At 37.9% G+C, this 12,666-nt stretch overlaps 1 protein-coding gene across 5 annotated transcripts in view; it reads right to left on the bottom strand.

Annotated features, from left to right (window-relative positions):
* Nucleotides 1-1,799: 1,799 nt before the first annotated feature.
* The window catches only part of CTNNA2 (catenin alpha 2), a 952,135-nt gene continuing 941,268 nt past the window's right edge, over nt 1,800-12,666 (bottom strand). For all 5 annotated transcript variants that reach the window (XM_063078019.1, XM_063078018.1, XM_063078020.1 and 2 more), the window contains one exon: nt 1,800-2,087. In XM_063078019.1, coding sequence (XP_062934089.1) covers nt 1,800-2,087 — 288 coding nt within the window. The remainder of the gene's footprint in view (nt 2,088-12,666) is intronic.

The raw sequence follows: 12,666 nt of genomic DNA, 5'->3' as shown, positions 1-12,666 counted from the left end.
CTGGGGGTAGGGGTCACGGGGAGATCACTACTGCTGCTGGAGGCTGTTGGTGCAAGCGCCCCAGGATGCCCCAAGAGGTAACTGCCACCACTGCTTCTGCTGCAGACAGCTCGTGTCATCTGCCAAAGGCTCCCGGGAACTTTCCCAATTACCTAGTGTGAACCTGTATGTGAGGGGTCTGTGACCCAGTCTGAACAACAGATTCGAAGGGTGAGTCAGACAATAGCCCTGCCAATACAAATGGAAAACTTAGTGTAACTGAAGTAACAAAACATTTTGGCTTTAGTTATGAAATGCCTAGCCATACAATTGGCATAGCTATTGCCTCAACCCAACTGGTGTAGTCGTGTAGCTTTATACTAGGTGTTTGTGGCTTTCATTGCATTATCGTGTTGCTAAGAAACACATGCATATTTTACCAGATGTCTTCTGGAGACATACAGTAATGTGATGACTTATACAAATCAATCTAATGGGGGGAGTCTCAGACACGCAGGAGAATGGGAGTTTTTCACTTCTTAGTCCACAGCTGAAAGACTACAGCCATTCCTCCGTAGTAATGGAACAGAGGCCCCATTTGTACAATTTAGAGAAAGTATTTTGAAATTAAAGGGCTTATATATTAAAAAAATTGGATTAAGTTTCTAAGAACACATTAAGTTTCTCAAGTTTAGCCCAGAAAAGTCTAATACAATACTTTCTCATTTTAGATTCAGTTTGAAAGTAAATGTAAAAAAAGAAAACACAAACTACAAAATAAATTTCTAGAATCTAAAGATGATTGAGTGAATTATTTGGATATTACCTAATTTCTAAGAGCAAACCAAAAGCATTTTTAGTCAATTTTTAAGATGCTGTAATCTTTTATTAAATATGCATTCAAAGAAAACATTCTTCAGACGTCAAGATTAAATGTGTTTATTTTGAGTTAGTGGATACAATGGTATATTAGATACCGGCACTCCAAGCTACACCTATGGATTTGCCTCTAGATCTTCACACGTTGTCAGTTTCCATTCCTCTAACATTCACCACTGGGCCTTCTATTTCTAGCAAAATCATAGTTCAAATTAAAAAAAAAAAAAAGAAAGAAAGCAAAGTCGATCACCACATTGTGTTTCCAGTGCTCCCAGAAAGATTTAATTGTCTCAAATGTTCACCGTTTTCAGTAAAGGGGGGAAAATGATAACATGAGCACTAGTAATGGCACTACTAGAAGAGAAAGAACAGAATGCAGATTAAAAGAAGCATTTTAGGCTGGACTAGTTTCCCCTCATTTAAAATCCACATAATATCATGGATATGACTTCAATATTGTTCAGTTTGTGGGCCACACACTTAAGCGTATTGGCTAGTACATTTTTTGCACTGAAACAGAAGCAATACAAGTTTTAGTTCTACCATTACACTTCCAGATTTTTCATTTATGAATATACCTGCCAACCTAATGATTCTTGCATGCATTAGAGTTTGCTTTTGAAGAGTTAAGTTTATTTTCCCCATCCCTCCCGCTCCCTTAAACATTGCAATGCGAACTCTTTGCCCAACTTTATGAGAATGTTGCAAAGGACAGCTCTGTGCTACCTCAGGACAGGAATTCCCTGTCCCCTCCCTGGGCTACAGATGGATCAGTAGTATGGATCACATCTCATCTCACATGCAAACAGACACCGCTCCCTTAATTTCCCCCATGCCAGAGGCATACGGATCAGCAGGTATGCATACAAAAATGGAATTAGAAAGAAAAAGAAAGGGGGAAAAAAAGAAAGAAAAAACTTTTCTTGTTAAAGCCTATCGTCCTAGAAGGAATCCATGGCTTTGAATTCACTTAAAGCCTGTACAGGTGAAATGTGTTTCTTCTGAGACCCTCGTCTTACTCGTGTCTGGAATTCTTCAGGTTTTTCTCTTTTCACAAGAGGCTTCTTCTCTGGAGCCTTCATCTTCCAAGACACAACAGGGGAGTTGACAGCTGCTGTCCCATAGACCTTCTGGTATTTGGTTGAGGCCACATAAGATGCTTTCACCGTGAGAACAACAGCATTCATCAGGTTTTTAGCTGCCTGTATAAGCGATGTGGCACTGTCCAGCTAAAGTAGGAGAAGAATAAGATACACCTGAGTTAATCAAGGTCCAAAATTCACAAGATGGTGGTGCAATTTCACAGTTAAAATGTTTTGCTTGTGCAAATAAGCATTATTGCAAAAAAGGAGCAAAGTATCACAAGATAAAGTAAACAGGCTATAAATCAGTCAACTGTCTTCTATCCTTAATCCCAAAGTAAAAAGAAAAAAAAATTGCTCTAGAATGCATAGCTTTCTAAAATCTCAAAACCACTAAAGACAAAGCCCTCTTTTTAGTATGTAAGAATTCCAGGTTAACAAAAGTTTTCCAAAGTGAAACACCTCATATTATTGCATTAGGCTAATTAGTCATGGTGACAATTACCCAAATGTTTGAAAAGCATTTGGCAGGCACTGAAGAATAAAAAGTTATAAGGAGCTGCATCTCAATGTTCTAGCCCTACCAATAAAAATATCTATCTATATACTACTTTTTCATTCCAAGCTCAGGATTGGTGAGGAATGTGAGCAGCTGTGCAGAGCAACAACCCATGGGTGCTCTAGCATAGGTGTTTATTGAGCTTGGAGTATTCACTTAACTATTGCCAGGTCTTGAATATACTTCCTATTAAAATATCAGTAAGTGTGTCAGATCTTTCAGGTTAGAGAGCATTCAGTGAGGGTCTCATATCCATGTTTTAATGAAATATTGAGTCCTTAATTATGTGCCAAACCCTATTCTAAGAAGTTTTAAAATATTTCCTCATTTGACTCTCACAATTACTCTATGAAGTAGGCATTACTGTCATTGCCATTATATGATGAAAGAGCTGGTGCATGCAGTGGTCCAGTAACTTGCACAGGTTCATACAGTTTAAGTGATGAAGTCCGTAAAGAGTCTTCTACTGGTTTATCATGCCACCCTGTTGGAGAGTCACAAATTGAGAATAGGTCTAGAGGCCCATCACCAGACTCTCAGGTTTGGGATTTTTTAGGTTACCTATTTTCTGCTTTTACCTACTTAGTGTGATACATACTGTACCCTAGGCCACTCAATATCTGTTTAAACCTTCTTCATGCTTCACTGCCTGGACCACAGATACTAGAAAAGCTCAAAACTGCATTTTTTGGACTCTCTTTCAGTAGGTCACATGGAGAATCCTGGCTGAAAGATTTAACAGGTATACTGTCAGTCTTACTCCAGCCTTAGGGATGCTTGAGCATAGTTTGATCTTTCATCAAATGTCTTTTAGTATCAACTAAAGAACTGTATCAATTAAAGTTAAATGAAGGAACCAAGGATGTTCCTAAGTATTCTGTTCCTAGTTGTTGAGATTGTTTATTGTATGACTTGTAATTCACAGACTGGAGTTGCACTGAAGATTGAAAATGAGGTACACAACCTTCTGGGGGCTAGGTTGTTAGGAAAGTGTTTAAGCTGAGAGAGTCTAAACCCTGTGGCTCCCCCGTGTAATGTCCCTGGCATTCACTCTAGCCTCATATCACTTCTTCTGATTGAAATGTGTCCCATGTAGTGACTGGAGTCAACAGAGGTTGCATTTAACACCTCTGTGATGCCATTACTCTGGCTGTTCTTTGTTCCATATCCCTCATTAAAGCTAAATGTTGTGCCAGGTTAAAAAAAATGTTTATGAGAATCAAATGAGCTCAATCATGAAAAAAAGCTCATAAAGTCTGGTCATGGGGAAGACGATGGAAGATGATTTATATGTGTAAGTCCCTTGCAATACCATAGAATTGAGACTTTACCATTAAAAAAAAAATTAAAAGTCAGTATTACATTGACCGTACAATAATAAAAGCAAAGATCTCTGTGAATTTCATTCGTTGTGAATGAGCTCAACCAAATGGACAGAGTAACCCACCTAATTTAATTTACCACTTCTATTACACTGTACATGATGCACATATACCAAAATAACTGCTTAACCCATAACGATTAGTTTATGCAATCTAAATTCCTAAAGCTAGCTAAAGAAATGCAAATTCTAGACTATTCATCTTAACAGGACAGAAGCCAGCATGGATTAGTGATGTGGTTCTCAAAGTACCATCCCTTAGCTAGCAGCATCAGGATCACCTGGAACCTGTTATAAATGCAATTTCTCAGGCCCAATCCAAAACTTACTGAGTCAAACTTGCAACCTTTGTTCTAACTAGCCATCCAGGGGATACTGATACATGCCAAAGTCTGAGAACCACTGGATTAATGAAACCCAAAGACTATGTGAAAGCTTATTTCATCCAAAAATTTCAGGACTTCTCCCATACTCAAGTTTGATAATATCATAACCAGTTATCTGACTAAATTTTACTTTTTCATCTTTCCCATCATACCCCCAGGTAGAAGTGTGAACAATGAAGGACAGAGATGAGACAGCAAAATGTTGGGACAATTAGGAGCAGATCAGTTATGATTTCTTCAGAAGCTAGATACCTTACCCCCTTGGCCAACTGATAATTCCCTGTAAGTCTCTCAGGTTTCAATAATGGGTAATATTCATTTATAAAGTTAGTTAATTCTATTGTGTGCTATGAGTAAAGAGAGCGTAAAATGATATGTCAGGGACAGATTTGTTGATTTGCTTTGGGGCAAGAGAATTAGTAGAAGTAGAATAAGTCAATTTATGTCTATCGTATTATTAATTGGTTCCCAAAGAATGAGTCTTGGGAGTTGATCTAAAGAAAATGATTACAAGTAATTTGGAAATTTTTACCACAGATTCCATTTTCAGATAGATGGTGTCTAACTCTGCAGCAAAAACATGAGAGCCTGTCTCTTCTTCAGAACCCCTTTCCTCTCTCAGCCTGATGCAGGAATCCTGTGGATAAATCTAATACATGGTTGAGAGTGAGATAGCTCTGAAATATACAGCCAATGATTTCACTCAAGCCACCTGCTAAGGCAGATCTTGAATTTATGGTAAGGTAAAGCAAGGAGGTAAGAGACCCAGCCAACTAAATTTGAACAAAGACACAGACAAGAACCCCAGTCTAAAATAATTTATATAAAATTTGACTTTTTTAAAAAGCTGATTCCCAAAGGATAAATTTTGCCCTTTTCCATAGACCCACTCTCATGATTTAGGTCATTATCAGCACAATCAGAAAAATCACTTCCTAAAGAAAAGACATTAGAAAGAGAAAAGCTATATGGCAAGACAATTTTTTATACAAGGTTTAGGAACCTCACTTAACATAATTACATTCAATTTTGTCATTTATACTTATAACTATGGCATTTTCAAACAAGATGTATAAATGAATATATGTAAGTGGAGTTCTAACAATAATAACTGACATTAATTGAGCACTTACTAGGTGCCTGGCATTGCCTTAGTCCTTTTAATTAAATTGGGTGGTTTAACTTTCAAAAAGTAGGAATTCTTATTACCCTTGAAACTGAAGCTTAGAGAAGTAATGTAATTTCCCCTGCAGTAAATGGCAAAGCAGAGATCGGGATCAGTACCAACGTTCCCCAAAACTCACCAGCTGAACACTACACAGACGTGATCCTCCAAAGCATCATTTAATTTCGGAGGCATTGCTTTTCAGTCACCACCTATCATTTAAAATGATCCTGTTTCTGTTAACCCTGACTGGGCTAAAAATCTGTCCTCTAAACCTGGTAATATCCTTTTAACGTCATGACTAAATCCGGTGAGCACCTCCGTCTCTCCTGGACTGTGACTTTCAGTCTCATCCTCAGAGTCCGAATCCTCTCTGACTAGACCTTCTGACCTAGGATATGTCCTGCCCAGCCTTTGGGTTGTCTTCTTGGCTTGGATTCATCCTGATGGCAGCAGCATCTGGTCTCTGCTGATTTCTCTTGCACTTGCCTGCTCTGTCTGAAGCACATTTACTGCACAGCTATAATGACTGGCTATACCCTTAGGTGGGGCTCAGCTACTGTAAATTAGTGCTCTAAGCCTTCAACAACTGGCCTCAAAAGTCAACCCCATCTCAGTCATCCCTCAGGCTGGCTTCCATTACACTGACTGGTCTTTTCAGCGGAAGGAGACATCTACCTTTTCCTGTATAAGGGCCTTTCTATTCCTACTGGACACCCATTAAGTTCCTGTATCTAGTCTAAGAGAAACTGCTATTTTCAGCTAATTTTAAAAACATAAAGCCTAAATTCAGCAAATAAGACAATGTGCCAGTCTCTCGGCTAGCTCCCAGAGTTTCATTTGTCTCATTCAATCTCACAAGCACCCCAAGACAGGTAATAGTATTACACTCCATTGGGACAAAGAGGAGTCCAGTTTGCCCAACGTCACACTGCAAATAAGTGGTGAAGTCCAGATTTGAATGCAGCTGTCTAAGTCCACAGCCCCTGCTCTACAACTGTTCCATGCTGCCTCGTGCATGGCAGACCAATCCTCAGCCCCAAAGTATCAAGCTGTGCTACATTAATTCTCCCTCTTCCATCCCTTAGGTGTCTGCTGTCTCTAACCTAACCATAGAAATCAGACTTCTAATTCTGTCACTATTCTTTTAAAATATCAAAGTACTATTTTAAAAAGGCAACAGATGTTCTGTCACATCTTGTTCTATTACAGTCCTTGAAAAGCAAATAAGGGCAAAAGAACCATTTTACAGCCGTTTCTATAGGGCGTTTTCTGGGTTTTTTTGTTTTGTTTTTTTTTCTGCTTCTGTTCCCACCCTTTTCTAGTTAACTGCACTCAACTTCTAATAGTTCTTTTCTCCTATACTCTCTTCATTTTGTGTTTTGAATGAAGGGAAAAGCTAGAAATAAGATCGTCCTAAATTGTGATTCTTCCACAAAACAATATTTGTGCTGCCTACTTTCTTACATCAAAACTGAAGAACGCCATGGAAAGTGCTTGAAATGGCTCTTACAGCTTACATAATCATCTGAATATTTCTGAAACCCCATCTCATTAGTTTCATGCTCTTACGTGGCAACAGGTGTTCATTTTCAATAGAAACAATCACTTTCCAACAAAAGTGTGACTACATCTCTTGAAATACAGAATTCTCATTTACTCTTTATCCTTCAGTTTGTCCCTCCGTCCTTCCACCTACACATTTATCCATTCAAGTATTTTTTCAGATACCTATTGAATATCTATTTTGTACCAACCATCGTGCTTAAGTGTTGGGTACACAAACATAAATAGACATAGATGCTGAACTGCAAGAGCTCACAATACAGTAAGTAAAAATAAACACATAGTCTAAGAGTTTCAACACTCTGTAATAAGTATTTTAGTAGGATATAAAATGCTAAAGGAACAAAAGGAATAGAGATCTACCTTGAGTCAGGGAGGGATAGGGCAGGAAAAATAACTTCATGGTGGGCATGAGACTAAACTTTAATGGTGACTGGATGGTTAAGAGTGAGAAAGAGGGACAATTCTCAAATTTCTAGCTAGTACAACTGGGTATACACTGATGTACTGATCCCACATTGTGGAATTAAGGAAGTTGAGATGCTATGATGCTGAGTTTAACTTTGGCCCTACTGAGTTTGAGGTGTGTGTGTTACATACAGCTGATGTTATCAAACGGACAGTCGTAATTATAAATCTTAGGGAACTAGATATATAACACCGCATGTTTTGCTTATGTTGATCTTCCCAGTTGTTTCATGAATGGTATTTTGCATACTGTAGGTATATAATGTATGTTCACTTCTGTCTGATTTCTTCTTCCCTTCATATTTCTTATTTAGTGTTTTTTACAGAGAGATAATAGAATACTGAATGAAATATTAAATCCATATTCTTTCCCCAGGTCAAAAAATTCAATGTATTTACTAATAATTTTCTCAGAATAAGACTTTCAAGATCAAAGTCAATATCCTTTAAAAAATCTGAGACATAACATCATCAAGAAATATCTTATTTGAATAGAAAGTAGCCTTGGCCATCTAGGGAACAGTTAAGTAATTAGCAATCCTTCACCCTTTATAATCATGGTGAACTTCCTGGGGCCAACCAGCAATAAAACAAATGCAGTTTAAATTTAACAACTTGCTTTAAAAACAAAACAGAACAAAAACATAGCCTTGTCAAAAAGGCTGAATGACATAAAAGGGGTAGGAAACACATTGCATTAACTGTATACGACATAGTAAATGTCTTAGGATGTTATTTGTATACAATTACAGAAGAGAATTAGGATTTCACAGGGCCTTCTACAGTCATCCATTTATAATACACATGTCAAGATAGAGTTATTTTCAGGTTGTATGTCATCTATTTTCAAAAAAGCTTATTATTACTGAAAATTAATGAAACATAAAAATGGAAGTTCATGGAGATCCAAAGTACAAGGCAATCTGTCATTGGACTAAAAACAATACAAATGTTATGGAACTACTGGCTAAGCTAAATAAGAAAAAAAAAATTGAAGCCATTTAGAAGACAATTTTTAAGTATAATATCTGAAGAGTTTGCCTTGATAACTTCCAAAGGCCTAGAAATGCCTGGGAGAAAAATACAGTCCCAGCTGGGCATAGGCTATTTTATTTCCAATGATTTTGAAAATGTTAAAGTTTTTCCCCCAAATATGGGTGAAGTCCATTTTAGCCACTTACAAGAACTTTAAATGGGAACAATGTAGCTTTAAGAGAAAGAAGTATTTTAAAGGGGTTATCCTACACATACTCAGGCCTGGGATAGGGTTATTGGGGAAGGAAGTTGTGAAGTAAGAACTGACAATAAATTGAAAGCAAACACCTTGAGTAAACTGGAATCTTTTCACTGGAGCTGGTCATTAATTTATATTTAAACTTATTTCCCCCAAAGGAGTCATAAATTGCTTGGGGCGGGGGGGAGATTTTGCTACAAGTCAGCTTTGCTGTTAATGAATGGGATGTTAGAAACTCAGAGCATCAGAGCCTATTATCTGCCAAGAAGAACATTTCATGTATAAAAAATCCATGAGGCTTTGAAGACATATTTGATCTCCTTAGAAACTGTGATACATTTGAAATATCTTGAAATATCCACATACTTTTTCCAGAGTCTATGTCAATAACACTTAAAAAAAAAAAAAAACAAACTCTAGCAAGTCCAGGGTAATAAATAACTCAAACAAACAAAGACATGGTGAAAAGGTTCAGCCTAATGGTATCTTTCCCTACTTAAGTCATCTCAGGATGTTTACACACTTGCAAAAAAAAAAAAAAAGACATTTCCTTTATGGCAAACACTCATGTCAGCATTCTAGTCCACTCACTCACTCTTCATCAAACACCAAAGTAAGTTAGCAAAGCTGAATTTCTTCCTCTTAAGGAACAAGGGGCAGCAACTTACCACTCACCCTAACAGTGTCCAAGGCAGGCATTATTAATCAATTATGACACTGTGAGTCCTCAGAATCTACTAAATGGTGTGGGAAACTTATCTCCCTCCTCCAAGATGTCATATTGTGAAAGAGTTGTCAAAAACAGCTTGATACAGTTTCTAGCACAGATACATCATTATTGTACCTCTCCTTTTATATTTAACTTTTTAAATACCTTTTATTTATGTTACTACCTATCAGACCACTGACAAAATATTTTCATCTAAATGATGCGGCATTTATGCTTGTGTTCCCACATCTAAATTTTAGAAACAAATTGTGCACTTCTTTGTACTGACACCATATCACGAGCTGCTAATTAACAAAATCAGTAAGGAGAAGACGTAAGTATTAACAGAGGTGCAAAGCATTTGGGGGATGATTTTAAATCAGGTGATAAAAATTAGCTGCATGTGTTAACTAATATGTATCTGAGGTGAAAATGACCATCACGGGTGTGTTGAACGTATTGTTGAAAAAAATCCCTGATAGCTAAAATACTGTGGGATAACTCCTGAAGAGTTGCTTAATCCCAGAGGTATTTCCATATGATCATGATAGAAAGCAGGACAGGAGATCTGTTATTTTTCTTGCAGGGCTTCCCTGAGTGATGCCAGAGGCAGGTGGTGCTCCACGAACACTGAAGGCCAGTTGTTAGGAAATCTGTATGTAATGGCTCAAGATTAAATTGGCACAGACCTTAGCAGAAAGCATTGCAATCTCAGCCAGGCTAAGAAAAAAATCTCCAAAGCCTTGCTGAGAAGTTTACCAATTGGCTCTCAGGTAACTTTCTCAACTGGACATATTTGTGTCTCCATTTTTAATTCATTTAGGTAGGTAGTAGCACTTCATAGTTGGCCAGTCCACTGATTAACTGTCTTCATTTGCATTTTTTCAATTATAGGTAAGTAAACCTTGGGGACTCCCAAGAAAGCTTAATTACAGTCAACAAATTTTCTAAATGCGGCTTACAGCCATTTTTTCTCACCATTAAAGGCAGAACAACACTTTTTGCTCAACCCAAAACAAGGCATTCTTGCTCACCCTGGAATCCCAAAGAGAAGTGGGAATATTGAGGAAAGTTATAAACAGTGATACCTGTCACTCTAGGCAGTCTCCACCTCCTTTTTTTTTTTTTATATACTTCTTCCTTCCCTGCTTCCTTTCAGCACCTTCCCTTTCCCCACACTTCAGGATCTCCTAGAGCCAAGACCTTCTCTAAGTTATTTGTTCTCATATAACCAAGGGGTTATACAGAAATAAATCCAACAAGTGAAGAAGTGCCAGTGGATTTTCAGGCACCCACCAGGATTGGGAGATATTCCTCAGCAGAGAGACAGTCCTTTGTCGCATAAATAAGTCTTGCAGTAATTGACCTTGTCATCTCTGATCACATGCATCAGCATGTCTATCATCCAAGATTTATGTCTTAGCAATTCTTTAAGGGGCTAAGGCTTCCATCTTGCCTTGCCTATAAGAGATCCAGCTACCAAAGCACCACTACTTTTGATCCCTCTATTTCCACTATTTTCCCTTCCCTAAGCAGTGTCATCATGACTAGAGGACAAATGTAAGAGAAGCCATTGTCTAAGAACCCAAGAGAAATAAGTGTTAATAAAATGGATCGAAGAGCCACTAATGAACGTACCTAACTTTGTATAAATGTGGCATTTGCTGATAAGTGCTGAAGGCGATTTAATAATTTACAAAACAGCTGCTAGCCTCCAGCATGCCACACACAACCACTGAGTGAAGAGTAGACTACGAGAGTTAAGGGCCACAGGTTAGGGTGCTGGTTGGTAGAGGCCTGTGCCCAGAAAGTGACCAGAATCTGAAGGTTCTGGGTTTTTCTTCTTCATCCTTTTACTCCTCTTTACATCTGACCATAATATAAGTCATAATATGTCACTATGCACATGTTGGGGAAAGTAAAATCCCATCCAGCCCATGCCCCTCTCCTCCTACCAAGACACCTCTGTTGCTACCAAGGTCCTGGATAAAGAGAAGAGATCCCTTCCCCAGTGAGTGTTGGCTGCTCCTTCACAGGACACCAGTCCCCCTATCATTCATGTGGTTACCTCTTCCTCACCTTTTCCTTTCTGTGCATTCTACCTCCTCAATGGTCTGACATTCATGCTTTACCCTCCTGCTCTTCTTCTTGTCCCTTTCCTTTCCATCTTTTCTCTCATATTGATGAAAGCTTGGGCTCAACTCAAACAAAGCCTGAGTACTAACCCTAATTGGACTGATCACTGACCACACGATCTTGGACAAGCCTAGCTCTACCTCAAATTCTTTATCTTTAAAGCAAGATAAAGATTTACTGCTTTCTGGGATTATGAAGTGTTAAATGAGATAATGACTACAAAGCTGAGTGCCTGGCACATGGTAAAACCTTAACAAATCATAGCTTTTGTTTTTACTATGATCCATCTTTCCTTAAATCACCATATAAGTCCAAAAAGGATCTTTTAAAATTTATCTTTCAAGGTTTCCCTCATCCATATTATTTTACTCTGTTTAACTCACTTCTTGCTAAATCTACCACCACTTTGGGTTGTTCTTAATGCCTGAATATCACAGTTTTAGTATAGTAGGAATACATGGAGAAGTTCATAAGGAAAAGAGAAACACAACAAAAGATCTGTATTTTTTCTAGCACTACTGAATCCTTTAGAATAAAGGAAGAATCAAAATTCAGTATAAGAAAACATGGGGGTTTTATGTAAAAGTGTGACAGCCCAAATATCTAAAAATATTTAGGGCTTGGGAGTGGTTGGAGGAAGACTGGTAACAAAGTCAGGATGGCTCTTCTAGCTGATGGAGAGAAGACAATTTAGCCTGGGAAGGTGATGTTTGGAGATCTAATTTGGGAATCATTTTACACAATGACTTAAAGGGCCTAAAATTACAAAAACTTAAACTATTCATTTTAGTTAAGACATTATTTGTAAATATTTCTTATTAAAAAGCAAATGGTATTACCTGGAAAGAGTAACAGCTTAATGCATTCAACTCTCAGTTTATACTGTTGTCAGAACTCAGTTGAGATCTCTAGCTACCTCACTCATTAAACACTGAGACCAACCTCCCAAGCCTTGTGTTCATCTCCATCAAAACACAAACACTTTGGTTCCCTAGCATTGTTTCTTAAGTCCTTAAATCTATTTTGTACAAAATGGGTTACAAATGCATAGTTAATCTGTAGTTTTGAACCATTGGACCTAGCACCTGCTCTCTCTAGCTAAGACTGGCATTATCTAATCAC

This window comes from Cynocephalus volans, chromosome 14 (genome assembly GCF_027409185.1).
Source record: "Cynocephalus volans isolate mCynVol1 chromosome 14, mCynVol1.pri, whole genome shotgun sequence".
In the NCBI taxonomy this organism is placed as follows: Eukaryota; Metazoa; Chordata; class Mammalia; order Dermoptera; family Cynocephalidae; genus Cynocephalus; species Cynocephalus volans.
This window is presented reverse-complemented; position numbering and strand designations above follow the sequence as displayed.